Raw genomic sequence first — 19,225 nt, forward strand, 5'->3', positions numbered from 1 at the left:
TGCACACACACACACACACACACACACACACACACACACACACACACACACACACACACACACACACACACACACACACACACACACACACACACACACACACACACACACACACACACACACACACACACACACACACACACACACACGTATTCTGATTAGATTTTGGAAGCTGAGCTTTCCAACAATAAATGACCTTTTGTTTAAATATCAGCTCACAGAAGGTGCTCAGGCTCACAGCTGCCATAATTTGGAGTTTGTCCATTAAGATGTGTGTTCAGTATAAGAGGGATGGAATTTAGTAATATATACATATTTCCTTTGGTGGTCCAACAGCGGAAGGTTCAAACTAAACCCAATCCAAACTGCGCAACACAACACAGCTGCTGTGATTTATTACATTGTGGCACCTGAACAGAAATGAAAGTGAAAGGCAGGAAAGAAGAGAGCAGTTCATTAGAAATACCTTGACTTTATTTCCACAAATGTAAAAATGTGAATATTTCTACCACTGTTGACCAGCGTGTTTCCTCAGGATAGGGACAGCAGTGTGTGTGTGTGTGTGTGTGTTTGTGTGTGTGTACGTACTTGTGATCCGACTTTAAACACACACCACTTGTATCAACTAAAGCATTTGTGCCCGAGCATCGCGACTGAAGTGGTTCTGTTCTTTTTATACAGCAACTGAGCAGACCACAGCTCCACACACACACACACACACACACACACACACACACACACAGTCACCACAAAGAGCAGACCTCAGCGGCACTCGTTGCTGGGTTGCATGTGTTGGCAAAATGAAGCAGCCTCTCTTCATCTATCTGAGGGTGTGTGTGTGTGTGTTTATGTGTGTGTGTGTGTGTGTGTGTGTGTGTGTGTTGATTTGAGTTTGGTAGAAAAACCAACAAATCCCTGGTTTTAGCCCGCTCCCCATCTTCCTCTCTTAACCCTCCCTCTTCTTCTTCTCTATTTTTACTTTTCCTTCTTTCCTCCCTCCCCTCCCTCCCTCCCTCTCTCTTTCTTTCTGTAGGTCAATCTTTAACTCGCTCTCTCCCAGAATATCTCTCAACTTTACCCTCTCTCCTTGCTTTTTGCTGACTCGGCAACTCTGCCTTCCTTTTAAACCTCTCAACACAACACAACCACATGTGAGCTCTCACTCTCTCTCACACACACACACACACACACACACACACACACACACACACACACACACACACACACACACACACACACACACACACACACACACACACACACACACACACACACACACACACACACACACACACACACACACACACACACACACACACACACACACTCCCCTTAACGCTGCACTTAAGCACAATAGTAATATTCAGATGTGCTCCCACACGGCTGCTGTGAGTCGTCAGCAGAAGTTGGACTCGAACACGGCAACCTACATTCATGGTTAATAAATCAAACCACGGTAAAAATAATAAATCGTTTGTTAACATCTTATTTATTTTATGACCATACCTGCTTTATAGGAGTGGATTCAGGAGATAGGAACGTTTGGAGAGGCATCTATTCATTTAGTAATTCATATAAACAATGATTTACAGGGATATGATGAGGGTGATGATTTAGAAGTTGAGTGACATCGATTTAGAATATTTTAAGGCCTGATGAAAATAGTTTTATTCACATAGGCAGGGAAATTCCTACTCATCTCTAAGCAGGTTGACTAATCACAACAGAGCCGGCCAGCTGACCAATCAGAGCAGACTGGGCTCTGGTTTCAGACAGAGGGTGAAAAGAGGTGTTGCAGCACAGGCAGTATGAGAAACATAAAGAGCTTTCTGAACATTAAAGCATGGTGAATGATAGAACTGACGGGGAAAAAGATGGAAAGATTGTCAAATAATGTCAATATTTCCCACTTTTATCCTGCTACAATATAAACATATGAAATGCCAGCAGGGTAAAAAAAGTACAACTCCTCAAGTATTTTACCTCATTAAACTTTGAGTAGTTCCAGTTCTGCCACATATACTTCTACTCCACACCGAGGCAAATATTGTCAATAAATGAATTTAACACTCGTAGTTTATTCATATACAAACACATGATATGCTGTATAAAACATTGCAGTAAATAGTAACTGAAATTGGCAAACGACAACATTTAAAAAGTGATCAAATCCTAATAAATAATGTAGTATAATTCTGTGAAATGGTTTTGCTGATGATACCTACTTTTATTTACATAAACCTTTTTGCTTCGAATTTGAATTTGAATGACGCTTTTTAAGACCATTTTATCTTGACTTTTACTTAAGACCAACAGTGGGTTCTATTCATCGAAATTTAGACGGCAGTCCAAGTAAGACGTTATATTTTTTAGGATTTATAAACTTTTTCTAGCACCGAAGATGACGTTTTATTGGCAAATTCAACATGCACATAAACTGTACCGAGAGAACAACTTTTCCTGTAAACTTTACTATAAACAGAAGGAAGTGGCCTAACCCTGACCCCAGCTGACTCTCTCAAGTCCTCCCTCTCTTTCTTCCTTTCTGCCCCTCACACACACACACACACACACACACACACACACACACACACACACACACACACACACACACACACACACACACACACACACACACACACACACACACACAGTACACACACACTGGAGACACCTGTGTAAACCATCTGCTTGGCACCCGCCTCCTTATCCCAAAAAAACAGCCAGGCCAAGGATAACACACACACACACACACACACACACACACACACACACACACACACACACACACACACACACACACACACACACACACACACACACACACACACACACACACACACACACACCAACCCAGAATTCAAAAAGAGAAGCGTAAGATTTGACACCTGCTGAGAAGAGCTTCAGTTACTGCTCGGGTCTTCAACTGTTAATGATCGTCACTTTTACCTGAGTGAACAGGTGTGGTCTCTCTGCCTCATGCCACTCAGTTCTGGAGACTGAAATGTGTAGCTTACTGCTTAAACATGGTGTAGCACTGCGTCAACTATAGGAATCCAGCTTCATAGAAGACGAATGCCTGCCACTTAGACCATTGAAACGCATTAATTACTGTTCACCATGTTAGGGTCAGTGGTGTTAGAGCAGTGTTTCTCAAACGTTTTCAGTCCAAGGACCACTCTTTGAGAAAGACTGTGTTAGAGGTACTCAGATGTTTTACTAAGGGGTTAAAATACTACAAAAAGACTTTTTGGCCAATAAAAGTCCTGCTTATTTAAGTAAATGTACTTAAGTAAGTAACAACATTAAACTATACTTCAAGGAAGGAAAAGTACTTGCATTGTGCATAATAGCCCATTTTAGATGATGATTAATGATTGATTAATGAATAATTAACAAGTTGTGCTAGCTTATAATCTCAATATATAAAGTAACTGATGTTCCCCAATATTGTTCATAGAATACTCTGGAAGCCAAACTCTTAACTTCAGAAATCTATCAAACGATACTCATCTGCCCACCACCAGAAGTCCTATTCTTACCTTATGTAGTTGGCAGTAACTTGTTAGCTCCCTCCAACTATACCACAACACTTTGGTACAGCGCCTGTTGGTTTGTTTTACTGTTGCGTGTAAAATAGGCACACCGAATTTGTGCACCGCTTCATTGGCAAACTGCACTGTGCACTCATTGACAATAACGTTGCAATGGTTTATGGGATTGGTTGATTTTATCGTCAGTCTGACTCAAACCTGCCGTGAACCACAGCACTACTCCGCAAGAGAGCCCTGTAACCGAGACATGCTCCTGTGCAATGGATTATGGATCGGTCGACTCAAACAACCTGCACTCAACAAACCGATTCATTTCTTGTCACCACCCGGTCTGACCGGCTCAGAGGAATAACTCGGTTCGACAAACGGACTCTTCGGCCAGACCGTCATTTCTACATCATGGGACACGTAAGATCACTCGCTAACGGACAAGCTAACGGGCAAGCTAACTGACAAGCTAACGGGCAAGCTAACGGGCAAGCTAACGGACAAGCTAACGGGCAAGCTAACGGACAAGCTAACGGGCAAGCTAACGGACAAGCTAACGGGCAAGCTAATGGCGTTAGCTAAGAGTCAGACGGGATATCGGGAGTGTGGTTTAATGTGCTCTTTGGAAACTAAAAGCGCAACATAAACGAAATGCTTCAAATACACAACGCTTGGATGTTTATATATACAGTATATGAATATTTCTTTTAAAGCTATACTGACAAAAAAGTACAATTATGAAGCAGACTTAGAGTGACATTAGGCCCACTTTCTGCTCCACGAATGTCAACACAAGGCTCGCTTTTTAGTGTCTCCGTTTCCATTGTGTTTTTGGTTTATTTGCAGCGTTAGTTTATGAACTTGTAAACACTGTGCATGTTTCATCAAGTCGGTTTCTTCATTTGCACCTTTGTGTTTTTATATTTGCAGCACGTTTTCTCCTAATGGCCTCCTTAGTTTCTGGCTAAAAACAAACAGAAGGTGACAGCAGCTTCGTCCGCTGTGGTGGATGGTCGGACTGTTAGGAAGAGGGCGCTCGATGAGTTCAGCTGGCGGAGGATTCAGGAATTTTCCGGAATGCTGATACCGCGGACAGATTATCACACACACACACACACACACACACACACACACACACACACACACACACACACACACACACACACACACACACACATCCCAAAAAAACACAAAACAAACTTCAGCCAGCTCTCATCCACTCTCTCACTCTTCCTCCCTCCCTCCCTCTCTTTCTCTTCAATCTCCAAGAGCACTCACACTGTTACACACACACACACACTCGGTGATCCGGGTGGAATCAAAGGGTATTAGCTGTGCAGTGCTCAGTTCCCCCGGTCCTTTCCCAGCATTCTCCACAGCTGTACGATTACACAGGTGTTTGGCAAAAACACACTGTTTGAGACCGCAGAGGGCTGAGTGTGTGTGTGGGTGCGTGGGTGTGTGTGTGTGTCTCTGAGTGAGACAGAAAAAAAATGAATATGCAAGTGTGGTTGAATGCGGTGTGTGTGTGTGTGTGTGTGTGTGTGTGTGTGTGTTTATACCATTAATTCCTCCCAGTGACTCAGTCCTGCCATTTCCTTGACCGCAACGATCACATTCTAGATTCTCTCTAAGGTTTTTCTCTCCTCTTGACTCTGTCTTTATTCATTCAGATGTCTTTCTTAGAAATATCCTTAGTGTCCAGCTTTTACATAACTTTTTAAATCTAATACTTAACTAAACAGCTTCTAGAAAAGTTGCCAGAAGTTGTAAGTCTTTTATTTTGAAGAGTGACATGTAACATAAATAACAGGAATAACATTTACCATATCAACATTTTTTAGTTTTACTCTTTAACATACTAAACATTTCAACAAAACACACTGTATAGCTGAGGCTGATGGCGTGTCATTTTCATGGAGTGATCTGCTAACAAACCAAATACTTGGATGCATTGAATTAAACCCAATGGTGGTGGTAAAAGAAAGTTGTGCAGGCCTCTAGGGGGAGCTTTCATGGTGACAGCTCAACTTTAAAGACACAAATGTAAAGAGAATGTTACATGAAATCTCCTCTTCTTTGCACTTTTACTAACCCACTTCAAAAACACACCAACGCTCTCGTCTGGTCTCTCTTTCTCGGGGTCGATAATCAAGCTTTTTTACTCAGCGCTCCCCCTAGAGGACTGGAGAACTTTGACTGTATTGCATTTGTTTTCAGGGTTTGTAATGTTTTGCATATGTGTTTGCGTCCTGCATCGTCTATTTTCATTTGCAAAACAATCCAGTTACGGTATTTATAGGTTTATTCCAATTTGCATTGGTTCTGACCAAGCAGCATGTTCTCAAATAATGGCCCTGACTGGAGAATTAGCTCCACAATCTGATAACAGTGATGCAGCCAACTCCTCATATTCTCTTCTCGTGGAGTGGATTGCACATTTATTTGCTGATTTTCTGGAAATGTGTTAGAATTTTAACCTTCATTATGTCTTTAACCTTTTTGCCCACCTCCTTTTTTAAGATACGGCAAGAAAATGTCCTTAAAAACCTTCTTTGTTTCCTATAAATGTGATCTATAAGTTGTACAGTAAGTAGTCCAGAAGTAAGCACAAAGACAAATGGTATTCCCTAAATCACCACTAACAGTTGCATGTTTTAGTCTTTTTCCCCGTGATATTTTCTTACAGACTCAAAATGACCCATTTATTCCAATACCTGAGTCACACCAGGCAATTGCCCACCTCCCTCTTCCCTGCTCATCATGTAATAACCTCCACTGTGGAGGATGGGTTTTGCAGCTCAGGTTTGACCCAGATGTGACAGACGTTCTGTGTTCTGTGTCGGAGCGTTACTGTGCATTCCTGCTCCGTTTCAAGGTTAAATCCCTCAGACTAAACCCCACGATGTGTTTGGATGTTATGTAACTCTTCCCTGGGTTCACATGGTGATAATGAAAGAAACACGGTGAGAGGTGAACAGCTCAGTGTGGATCTCTGTTGAATCAAAGGTGAGTTAAGGTCATAGAGTACCAGGAGAGAGTAGGCCATGTCAACTATGAGGAATAGCCACTTTTTTTCACAAGATTTTTTCTTCCTCTTAATCACTTTCTCTTTCATGTAACAGGTCGGCCAGTGGAAGAAGCTCTGAACACATCATCGATTTATTTTCAAGAGATGGCTTTTCACACGTCCAACAAACATTACCTTCCCTTTTGAGTCATTTCTGTGTCCTTCTTTTAGCTTTGGTTTGGTCTTAACCAACTCCTGAGAAAGATATCTGGCTCTGCAGCTGCTAGATGTTTCTTCTTCTTCTTGCTTACCTTGTTTTTGACATAAAACTGGCTTAAAGCGCCCTAGATACTGCGAGGGAACGAGCTCAAAAGAATCAATTATCCATCTAAAGTCGTTTATAGGAAACTAGCTTTTTATTTACCAAAAATACAAAGTGTTCTGATTCAAAATGTATTATTTTATTCTACATTTTTAATCAGAAAACTTAATATAAAGTTACTATGTAATGACTTGACCAAAACCAAATAACACACAAGGGCTCACTAAGATGGACAGAGCTACTGAATGAGTTTAACCCCCCCCCCCCCCCTGAAATGGCACCAGATGGTTTGGCCCAATTTGCTGCTTCCAGGAGTTGAGAGTTCTCAGCCTGTGGCCACACCTTGCCACCAGGAAGGAACCGCCCCAAACAATCAGGTAACTCAAAGAGCAAACGATAAGAAAGTAAACGGGGTTTTTCTGCTCTAAGTGCTCGATAACTTCAAGGAGTTCATGTTGGTTTCTTTAAACCGTGAACATGTATTTGCTCCAACGTTAAACAAGTCGTTTTAGTTGCATACATTCTAAAACAGTGCTGCTCTATTTCATGTAAGGCCAGAAAACCGCTCTTATCAACACATCTTTCAGGGACTTATTGCATGTTGTTCATCAACTCTATCTTTTGATTACTTTACAACACGTTTAGATTGATCTCCTTTCAGAGACAGCTAGTGGTTTTAATTGTTCGCCCACGTACCGACTTTTGTCTACTGCCTGAACAACTTTCAGAAAGAGGAACAACCAACACAAATAATGTATCTGCACAGAATCCATGTTACTTTATTTTCTTGACATGACAACCTAGAGTGTTTTTCTGTGGTTGGTTTGTGACTCGCACTGACACTTCTCCCTCAATATATATCTTTTGTCAGTGGAAACAAGGTGTGGTGTGATGGGTTTTTGGTGGACATGGGCTGGCAAGACTGTCAAAAAAGTGTTGTTGGGCCCCTGTTGGACATTTTGACAAGAGAGGGCCGCTCTATAACCTACACAGGACCTGCTGTAGTTTACGTTGTACATTCAAAGTGACTTTATTAGTCACTTTGGGGGGGGGGGGGGGGGGTCTAGGATCTGGGGCCTGCTTTGCCTGCATCAATCATTATAAAACATATCAGAGATATTATTCTGAAATGGACCAATCTGCACCATGACTACTTTTACTGGAGGAACATTTAGAATACTTTTACTGTGACAGAGTATTCCTACACTCTGGTACTTCTACTTTTACTCAAGATCTGAGTACTTCTCCCCCCCTCAGTTCAGGAACAGATTAAAACATGCTTGCTCTTGTGTATTTTTAACAACAACCAGTGGGTCTGTGCTGTGTTCTTTATGGGGCTGTTACACAGCTTTTAGTTAGTTTGGGAGGGAAAGGCAGTGAAGGGCCAGCAGGCAGGACCACTTTGCACTGCAACAAATAAGCCTTTATGTCGTCCCTGCACCTGTGTGTTTTCTCTCACAGAGACCCGCACATACTGGGTGTAATTTGCAGAAATAGGCCAGTCATTTCATACCTGCAGGCACAGGGGGAAAAAAGCACCAAAAAAAAGTGCTGCAAAGTATTTCCAGAGGTGGGTTTTTGGCGCTGTTGTGGTTTAAGTGGTGACCCATGGGGGAGGGGAGAGGGGGGGTACCGTGCAGGTTGAGCACTTGTTTAATGCACTTGTTGGTCTAACCAATAAAAAAGCAATAGGTAAGCTGAGGAACAGAGAGAGAGAGAGATGCATCCATACATAGTCAAATTAAATATATAGGAAACTGTATGAACATATGAAATAAACACATTGAAAACAAGTTGTGTTTACTTTATTTTTAAACCACATTACGGTTCTGTAAATTCCACTTGTTGGTCTCAACACAAAAAAAGCAATAGAAAAGCAATCACATGAAACAGGGAGAGATGCATATAGAAAGCATATGGAAATCAATGAAAATATGAAATAAACGCATTGAAAAAGTTGCATTTGGTTTATTTTTCGAAGCCTAATAACGATTCTCTACATTCCAGAGGGGAAACAGAATCACCTTTCCCTGCCCCAATTAACCCGATCCAAAATGAAAGCAGCCAATCACCGCAGCAAATCATCCAATCAATCAAAGCAACAATTTTTCTTTAATATCTATTTATTTTTTTCTACAGATTTCCGTGTCTTTGCTGTATGAGTGGCGGTGCTGGGTGAGAGTGTAAGCTAGGTGGCCGCACGAACACATTTATTACACCGAGGCTGTGCCAGACGCACATGGGATCCGTCCTGCGTACCCGGGGATCTTCAGCAACCCGCAGCCGAGCGGAGGGGACCTGAGCCCGGCGTGGAGCAGCACTCACCCTGCCTGGACTCTTCCTCTGACCCGACACTGGAGAACATCTCCACATTTCCGAGGTGATCTTTTCTCTCGGCATCTTATTTATTTATATCCAGACCCTGACAGTCATCCGCGGCGGACGAACTGCGTCTTAACGCGGAGAGGTCGGACTTGTTTGGCTGGGGAACACACACCAAAACACACGCGGAAACACTCCGGTCCTGTCGCCCCTCTTTTTCTTTTTTTATTTCCTGCCAGCTTTTTCTCGACATTTTCTATCGAACCAGGAGCTCGCAGGATGAACTAGACTTGCGATCGTTTGTGTTTCACTGGATTTATTTCGCGGTGGAGGAAAAAAGAGATCCCGGAGCGGAGCGGTGCGCAAAAAGACGAGGTGTTCCTCTTCTCTTCTCTCCTCTCCCTCCCTCTTTATCTCCATCTATCAATCTGTCTACCTGTCCTCTTCTGTCCATCTATCTCTTCATTTGTTTCCCCTGTTTTTAGGTCCGTGCGATTTTGCTAAAATGCATCATCAACAGCGGATGGCAGCTTTGGGAACGGACAAGGAACTCAGTGACTTACTGGATTTCAGCGCGGTAAGGACGTTGATGTTTTTACTTCTTGTTGATAAGAATATAATGAGTAGTATCATGGCAGTACAAGCCGTAGAAGAGCATTCAACGCGTCCTTACAGCGACCAGTTTACATTGTTAATGTTGCACGGTAACCTGCATATTTTCTAGTCCTTTTAACTAATTGCACATGTAAAGAGTAAAGTTGCAGAAAGTCAGTGCATATTGTTGTTTTTGTAATTTTTTCATTTTTGTTTCTGTGTGTGTGTGCAGAGATTTGTGATGCTGCATTGGTAATTTTGTTGTCTTATAGATGCGAAACAGCGATTTGAAAATGTTCCCAACATCCATGGTAGTATATCTCATTTTAAGTCCTTTTTTTCATTCATATGTCTACTTCTTTTTCTGCCCATGATTTTAGAAAGGATTTTAGAATACATATTGAAATGTGTTTGTGGGTTGATCCATATACGCACCGGGGAGCTTTCAGATGCAAAAGGCTTGATCATTAACCTGCATGGCAGAGAGGAGAGGAGAGTGTCCCTCTTTCTCTACGCAGTTTAATGTGCAGGAAAAGTTTGTGTCTTTCAAAAAATAAATAAGGGGAAAGAGACAGTGTGTGTTGAGAACTTGACGGACAGGAAACAGTGTCCCGGCTCTCGGCCATGTTTTCTGTGCGCCTCTCCTCCTCTGGGAGCAACTTTGGCCCGAAGAGGAGGAGGGGGGGAAAAATGTCAAACATCCTAAAATGAAAGAAAAAACCCAGACTGACATTACTATTGAAATCTAAAGAAAATTTCAGCACTGCAGGAATCCTGCTGGGTGAGAAATAGCAAATTTGGGAGGAAAATTGTCACATTTCTGCTGCATTATCTGAAGTTCATAATGCCATAAATACATAAGAGAAGGCCTGCAATTACAATGTAGCTGACTGGAGTGATCTAGGAAAATCCTTGTAGACACTATTAATAAAAAAGGTCTTTATAAGAGGGATCAGTCTAATAATGCTGCACAAAATGCACAAAAAAATGAAGTAAAATCCCCATTTATGTAGCTTTAAATCCACATTGAAACAGTGCTGTGATAAATAGATTTGACACGATCACAGCTGAGGCCTTCAGACAACACACTGCACTTTAACTGACCCTGGAAGCATCATAGAAACAAATCAAAGAATTAAAACAACACATCCTACACAGTAACCTCCTATAGCTTTACTATATTGATTTTTAAATACCCACTACAGGTCGTACAGTATTGATCAATTAACATAAAACTTGCTAATGTCTGATCATGAGGAGAATAATGTGGGATTCTTTTATAATATTCTTTCATTTTCATGTCAAAATTGAGAACCACAGGCATGTAATATCCCTTTATAGCAATATTTTAATATAATATGTGCTTTGTTTGCCTGTGTTTATCTCATAAATACATGAAGTACTTATGGGAATATTAAAGCCTCATTTTCTTTTAACAAAATCCTTCAGTGGTACACACATTCTCTCCAGTCGGTGTACCAAATATTATAGGATTGTACAGAGGTAATTCAATTTAAAAAAATTCAAATATACCAATTAAATTCATAGTTGAGAAGCAAAGGACATCTCAAATCTCTAAGGGAATATTGTAAAGCTATTGATAGACTGGCAGCAGGCATGTGGATATAATAAATAATGTAAAAGGCGCTTTATTAATATTACTGGTGACAAATATCTCACTAAATCACCATAAATCTTATTATTAGTGGGAGATTTCTGCTTTAAAGTCTCTTATATGATTATAATTATGGACAAAAGTTCAAAACAAAACCTCACAATATGATCATTTAGCAGCAGTAGAGCTGTTTGACTTGAATATTACACATTTAACCTGTGTTTGAATTTAAACGGGATTCTAAAAAATGTCAATCAGCCTGTCGTCAATTAAATGTCTTGAAAAAAAATATTCAAACAAAGGAGGGCAGCAGCAGCAGCAGCAGCAGCAGCAGCAGCAGCTAGAACGTGTCTCCTCTCATTATAAACGCAGGCCGGTCGCATTAATTTATGCGATCATCTGTCTCCACACGCCCACAAGCTGACACCCGCAGCTCAGAGAGCTTCGACTGGGATATCGATAGACCTGCTAATAATCCCAACTCCCATCTTTTATCTCCCAAGCATTTGTTTTTCTCATTACTGCCGCGAGGGAGCAACCTCAGTATCCAAACGTGCACACTTACAGGCCCCGCAGGCTGCATTAGGAACAATGACGGATCGTGCGTTCATTGTTGTAGTCGGGGTTTTAATTACCTATATTGTGTTTATTTCCAAAGACAAGAACAAAATCCTGAAAAGCTTTTTTATTTAGCATCTGAAAGTGGGAGATCGCTGAGATTTCACCATCAAACACAGCGGCACACAGGCCTGGTGTTTTCCCTTCTCAGAGGTTATCCATCGGGGTCACGTGTTTCACTTTGAACTGCTTCTCCTGGGTTGCTCTACAGTAGCTCGTACAGTAGCAACAACAGGATTCAGTATTCACTGTCTGTCGTCACGTGGGCTTATTTTCCTGTAGATGTGCAGAACAGATGGTCACTAGTGCTGATGATGATTTCATATGTTTAAGTCCGATATGAAGAAGATATGAAGAGTTTCATTCCAACAATCAGTCGTGCAACACTCGGCGAAAATGACACTTTTTTTATAGTCAAATTGAGCAGGTGATTTAAAGTGAGCCTGTTTTTTAATTTTTCACAGATGTTGAGTTATTTATTTTATTCTGTTCCCCAAAAATGTTCCCCCAGTGTTTTGGAAATTGAACGCTTCATATCTGTGTTGTGATCATTAGGGCTGGGTACGGATTTTGAGTTACAGACAAACAGTCTAGTATGGAAAGCAAGTCAGAGTCAGACTTAAGTCATGATCTGATTACTTAAAACCTAACTTAAAAAACTATAAAGCCCCTTGCAACTCAACCTCTACTGTCCCCACAATGGCGACTGTTTTGCTAAATGTTTTTGTTAAGCAAAATATGAAACATAATTTAGTGTAAGTAAATCATTTTGGATCAACCTGACAGCAGACTGGTAGACAACAGTCGACACAGCTTCAGAAATAATGCTTTTGTCAAATAATAAAATCCCAAACCAAAACTAAAAAACCTGCATAAAATACAGTGTTTGATCAGTCATTGGATTAAATCTGTAAGTGTATGTAACTGACTGTTGCTGTTATTTATATAGGATGAGACACTGACATGTTTAAGAAGGCAAATGAATAGGAGTTGGACCTGACACTGACTTTGGACTCAACTTATCTCCTTTCACATGTGACTTGACTTGGGTATTTCTGGTACCTGGATATGGGATTGACCTGTTTTACACATGTCACTATAGAGTGTCGCCTCTCTTGACTGTGGACTTGTTGGTCTTGATTTAGGACTTGATGTGTTATGTAACCATCCTGACCTGCACCTTAAGTCTGGACCTGTCGGCCTTGATATGGGGCTCGATTAAGGTCTTGTTCGACTTCTCTTAGGACTTTACTCTGGACTTACCTGTCCTGACTCAACACCTGACTTGTTGGGTTTAATCTGGGATATAAATCAGGCCTTTATTGTTCTTGATTTGTGACTTGATTAAGGACTTATTCTTTGATCAGTCAGTCCTAAAATATCAATCATAAATGTGCCGGCTAGACTACGGTATTCACACAACATCTTTTGCTTAAAAAAAACATGCACAAGTCGAAGAGTTTGGCTTTTTCAAACTATAAGTAAAACCTAGGGGAGAAAAGTGTTAGTGCTGCAGTGACACCCAGCCCTAGTGAGGCTCGACCGTTTGTTTCGTTGGTTCCATGAAGAGTTTCCTTCCAAAACGAGATATCGACTGTTGTAGAAAGCAAAGAAATGCTCTGATTAGATCAAATTTGGCTTTGGTTTATTATATTCAAGACATTTCCGGGGATTGTAATGTGACGAGCAGTATTGTTCAGCCAAATGCTGCCCTGTGTTTTGGAATGAAGCTCTTCTTATCCTCTGATAATGTGTAGAGATGTGTCTTGCTGTCTGCAGTGTCAGTGCTCTCGGAGGTAATGTGCGCTCTGTTTGTCTTGTAGATGTTTTCCCCTCCTGTTAGCAGTGGAAAGAACGGACCGACGTCCCTGGGGAGCGGACATTTCTCCGGCTCAAGTACGTCAGCTTTTTCTTTATTCCTCTTTTTCTTCCAATCCTCTCTCAGCCTCCTCCCGTGCTTCCTCTTACACCTGCTCTCTGCTGCTTCACTTGCTGTTTAAATGTTCCTGTGTGGGAAACCATGTTCTGCACAGATGCAGATTTGGGGTTTTATGCTGTTTTGCTTTGTAGAGGACTTTTTCTTTTGACGAGACATTTTGATTAATATTCTGTATTTTCCTCATGTTTTCTTTGACTTCTGTTTGGTCTTCTTGTTAAGCTGGTTCTGGTTATTTGTACTGAAGTGATCTCATTAAATGGCTTGATTATTGGAAAGCCTGTCACTTAATACTTACCTGTCCGTGGCACCCAATCCCAAAACCAATTGATTCCCAATGAAGATGTACATCTCTACAGACAGAACACAAATTGATGGTTTTATTCCCTCAAAAAAGTTCAGTAATTTCCTTAAAAAGCTTAGCAATCGCTGCTGCAGATTGGCAGTTTACATGTGTCAGTTCCTGCTTTAGGAAAGGACGTTATGTCAGGGTGCAAAATAGAGCCATGAGTCGGTGATGTCATGTTTATTTACTTTAGGGCAACAATTGGGATTTCAGTATCTCAAATTCAATCCTGAAGGAGACTTCCTGTTTTTCTAAATTGGCTGCCCTCATTATTTCCTGCCAATGTGTGTGTGCGATTGTGTGTGATCATCAGTTAACTGTGTTTGTCTACAGACTGCTGTTGTTGTGGTCAAGTTATGGTCCAAACCATGGATGAATGTGGTTACTTTCACTTTGAAATGCTTGTTTGAATAAAACAAACTATTAATGAAAACTATTAATGTTGGTGAAGGTGCTTCATGTCAGTGAGCCATTATTTTACTCAAACACCAAGGCCTGCATTTAGTCATTCATTAATCAATTAATCTATTCATTCATCCAGTCGGGCTGTAACTAATCAGTGTGCCTGAACATGGCCTAAATGACTGGCTGGCTTTATCAATCAGACTTTCGCCCGGTGTTGAATCACACATCCATTTGAATGAAGCTAGTTGAACAGTGCTAACGTAGCTTCAGCAAAAAACGGCAAGTTTTCACTGCAAGGTTAACTGGCAGAAAGACTGAATGAGACATCAAAGTGGTGTTTATGTAAAAAGGGCAAGCTTGCCTTTCTTTATCAATGAGTTGATAATGATGGAGCTAGAGTTCAGTCGAGTTCCAGTTTTCCTGATTCCATTATCGCTAACTTTGCTTGAACAGCATTTGTCTTTATGATGCCTTCTGGCAAATAGAAGTAGTCACTCCAACCTGTATCGTATCAAACTGTATTTGACGTAATGGTATGTCTGACTGTAAAGGGATTAACAATAGTGTTGTGCGCATTCTACGGCCACTTTAGGACGGCAACAAGTGGGAGAAAACAGAACAGTAGAGGGGAGAGGAGGAAGAAGATAAGGATGTTGTGTTTGTTTACTTAGAAGTTCAATCGCTTTTGGGTCATAAAGAATATTAAATGGCAACACTTTCAAACTGAAGATGCTGAAAGACGTAAGCCACGAGCCCAGAGCCAAGTACACGTAGATATCGGAGGACTTCTATGATATGATAACCTCTTTGCTGTGACTGTATATCAGGTTGTAGACCATGCTGCATTTCCCTCATTTACGATCAAGCCTTTTATTATTCTGTCTGTCCTTATGTTTCCTCACATCATCAGTCTGAATGCAACGATCCCAAGCACTGAAGCATTCTGTCTTAAAAGCTCTTCCCTTTATCAGCCGGGTCATTTCTTGTTCTCCCGCTCGTGTCGTTTGCCTCTAAACGTCGTTGGGAAGCCATTTTGTTCGTTGGCTGCAGAAACAGAGAGATGCCACAGACGTCTTCTTTGTTAACTGCTCTGTCGTGTGGTTGTTGTTGTTTGTTCCCGTGCCGTGCATACAAATGGGAGGAAGGGGCGACAAATGTCCCGATGTCGAAACACAGAAAAAAAGGGTCCAGTCCAGTCGCGGTTGTTGGGACCCGGTTTTCGGATACGATGTGTGTCTCTTATTTTGTGATTGTTTTTTTCTTTTTGTTCTTCAGATGCAGCATTTCACACTGGTGTCACATGCACTCATCCCTGTTCACAAATCACATTCTTGTTGCTCACACACACGCACACGCACAAACACTCTGCTCTGCTCACCCCTGCTGTGGCTTTCTGCAGGCCTCGGCATTTTGATGAGCCCGCCGCTGTTTGTGAATGCAGCTAATTAGAACTCTATAGACCTACACAACCATGAGAGCAGCGGCTTCCAAAGGCTGGGGAGAGGCGAGAGGCTGGGACATACCGACACTGAGCCGCGTACACACACACACACACACACGCACTGTGTATTTACGTCTGCAACAGCCATGACTTTGGTTTGGAGAAGTTAAAAACATACATTATTGGTTCAGAACATTATACAGTATACATATTCACTCCTGTTGAGTGTTTTTCTCCATGTTCTTTGTTCAATATCTTAATTTCCTGCATGGGATTCATTTATTGTAGCATGTATCATCAGTCAAGACCAACTTAGCATCTGCTCAGGGGCCACCAAGAGACGATAGGGGGAATAAAGCACATCCATGATGTTCACATTTTGTTCAAATGGATTTGAGAAGGAATTATGAACTTAAGGGTTCAAAAAGTGTCCTGACTTGAGAGCACTGGCACAAATGATGTTGTTAGTACATTTGTATAGTTTCATGAGCTGCCTCTTGTCCTTTAATGCATTGGGGTGGCTACTCACAACCCTTCTAAGGTGCAACCCCCCACACATTTGCAACCTTTTTCTAACTATTGCTTTTTCTTTTGTATGAAGCTAATGTCATATTTAGGACGATATTAGGGTAGGTTGTCCTGATGTACGGTATTTTAATGTAGGTAGTTGCAGCCTTACTTGTTACTGGAGAGACAGCGGGACAAGACTTTGACTTACTGTTTGCTAAAATTGGAAAACAGACCAGTAAACGCTCATCAGAATCAAGTTTATTGCCAGGTATGTTTACACATACTGTACAAGGACTTTGATTTGGTGTCTTGTGGTTGCAAACATTAACAATATAAGAAAAGAAGTTGTAAAAAACGATAGTCATGCCAGTTCATGCCACTTGGTTTAATTGGAGTAAGCATTGGTTTTGTTGGGTTGTAATAATTTTGGCTGGTTTTTCATCCCAAATGTTAGGCTTTATTCTAAGGAATCAGCCTCTCATCTCATTGGTAATAATGATTGCCTTTGATGGTGCACCAAGTTTGGTAGTTACAGCTCGACATGCAATAAAGTGCATTTCTATCCACCTGTTTTTATGTGCATTGGACATTAAAAAAGTCTGAGTTTTTTCTTTGGTATGGTGGAAAAGTCAACGTTTTGCCCCACACAAAAGTAGAAACAAGTCAAAAAGCAACGGTAAAAGGATCTGCGACTAAATCATGGCGTACATGAAGCATGTGAACTAAACATCCTAAGCATCACGTCTTTATGGAGCGTTGAGGAGGCTGTCACATCCCTCAAATTAATGCATCAAACCAACAGAAATGCCACGAGGTTTGACTAACAATATCAATATAGTAAGACATCTTTTGAGCGTACTGGAATGATTGTTGAGTTTTGGTACACATGACGAAACGATACAATTCTTAAGTCTGTAAAACTGATTGAAAAGTAAGTATGGAGGTTTGTACCCAGCCCTTCTTTACAGCAGAGAGATTTACATTTTATTAACAGCTCTTTTGCAACAACGCAGACTTTTCTCCAACAGGAAATAGGCGTAGTTTGCGAAACGAGGCTAAAGAAGACAACATCAAATCCAAATTAGAACATAAAGGAGACACGAGGCTGGAGCATGAGACACGGCAGTGTGTAAAAATAACATGTCACTCAGAATGAAAACAGGTTTTAGGATTTGCTTCATCTGATGCTTATGAGGATAGGTAGTGACATCCCTCCAAACATGTCGAATTTCAAAATGACATCCTTCGCACAATGCTGTGAATAAATGCAGGTTTTTAAAATTTGAAGCCCTCTTCTCAATCCTCGTATTTTGGCTGATGTAAATTCACCTTAAAAAAACCCACAAAAGCGTCTAAACATAAACGCGGCACAATCCCCACGAGTCCCGACTGACACGCTCAGCCCACGGTCATCACCAACCAGGAAGTGGATTAGGCGTTTTAATTATTGGGAGATTTGACTATTGTTGTTGTTGTTGTTTTTTTATTTTGGGATCATCCCTGGAAACATAATGCACACTTCAAACTCTGTGTGTGTTTCTAATCTCCTTTCTGGATGAAGCCGTTCAGATCCACTCTGCCTGTCAAACCCGCCACCGCCGCTCGTCTATTTCGGGCCTTGGCTGGTTGTGCGGCTTTTCATTTCAACGCATAACCTCTCAGATCTGCCGTTTGTCTCCCTGTCAATGGTGTTGGAAAGGGACGGAGGTGTGTGTGTGTGTGTGTGTGTGTGTGTGTGTGAGAGAGAGAGAGAGAGAGTGCATGTTCAGGGGAGAATGAGTGTTGAGCTTAAAAATGTGTGTATGTAGTTCTGGAGTGTGTGCGTGAGTGTGATTTGTATTTGTGGTTTTCTAAAGACATGGGAGGGCTTTGGGGGCGGGAGGGCAAACCATCATCCCAGTTGCCATGGAACAAAAAGTTGGCAAGGAGAGGTGACGGAAATGTTTCCTCACGTGTCAGCAGGAAAGACACAAAGAAAAGGATGGAGGAAAGAGAGAAAGGAAACAGATAGGAGGGAACATTTGAGGTTAAGAAGGAACTGAAGAAGGGAGAAAAGAACAAAAGGAAGGAAAGGTAAGAAGGGAACTGAGAGAGGAAAGGAAACGGAAAAGAACGAAAAGAAGGAAAGGTAAGAAGGTCTAATTGATGAAAGGAATGAAGGAACTAAAGAAGGAAGGAGAGGAAACAGGAAAGGTTAGAAGGATGAATTGAGGAAATAATGAAAGGAAAGAGGAAAGGGAGAAGGAGTAGGAAGAGAAGAAGGAAAGGAGGAATTGAGGAAAGGAAATAAGGAAAAGAAGAAAAGGAAACTGGTTTAATAGAAAAGGAGTGGAGAAACAAAAAGAGGAAAGGAAGAAGACAATGAAGTCACTGAGATACGGATAGCTGCAATATCTATACCCTTATGTTACCCTTACCCTAAAAGTACACAGTCTGTTTTAAGTGCTGCTGAGTTTCTGCATGAGAAGAACAAGGATATCACCAGCCTTCAACAAAATCTACTTTCAGAACACTGTCAATAAGCTACATCCTCTTTTTATTTGACTTTTGCTCCATCTTCCTCC

At 41.3% G+C, this 19,225-nt stretch overlaps 1 protein-coding gene across 1 annotated transcript in view; it reads left to right on the top strand.

The window, feature by feature from the left end:
• The first annotated feature begins 7,191 nt into the window (after positions 1 to 7,191).
• The window catches only part of tcf4 (transcription factor 4), a 178,543-nt gene continuing 166,509 nt past the window's right edge, over positions 7,192 to 19,225 (top strand). The window contains exons 1-5 of the mRNA XM_063890231.1: positions 7,192 to 7,251; positions 9,014 to 9,571; positions 9,682 to 9,773; positions 10,063 to 10,101; positions 13,847 to 13,919. Of these exons, the coding sequence (XP_063746301.1) occupies positions 9,702 to 9,773; positions 10,063 to 10,101; positions 13,847 to 13,919 (184 nt within the window). The 5' untranslated portion in view covers positions 7,192 to 7,251; positions 9,014 to 9,571; positions 9,682 to 9,701. The remainder of the gene's footprint in view (positions 7,252 to 9,013; positions 9,572 to 9,681; positions 9,774 to 10,062; positions 10,102 to 13,846; positions 13,920 to 19,225) is intronic.

This window comes from Eleginops maclovinus, chromosome 8, assembly GCF_036324505.1.
Source record: "Eleginops maclovinus isolate JMC-PN-2008 ecotype Puerto Natales chromosome 8, JC_Emac_rtc_rv5, whole genome shotgun sequence".
NCBI classification, from domain to species: domain Eukaryota; kingdom Metazoa; phylum Chordata; class Actinopteri; order Perciformes; family Eleginopidae; genus Eleginops; species Eleginops maclovinus.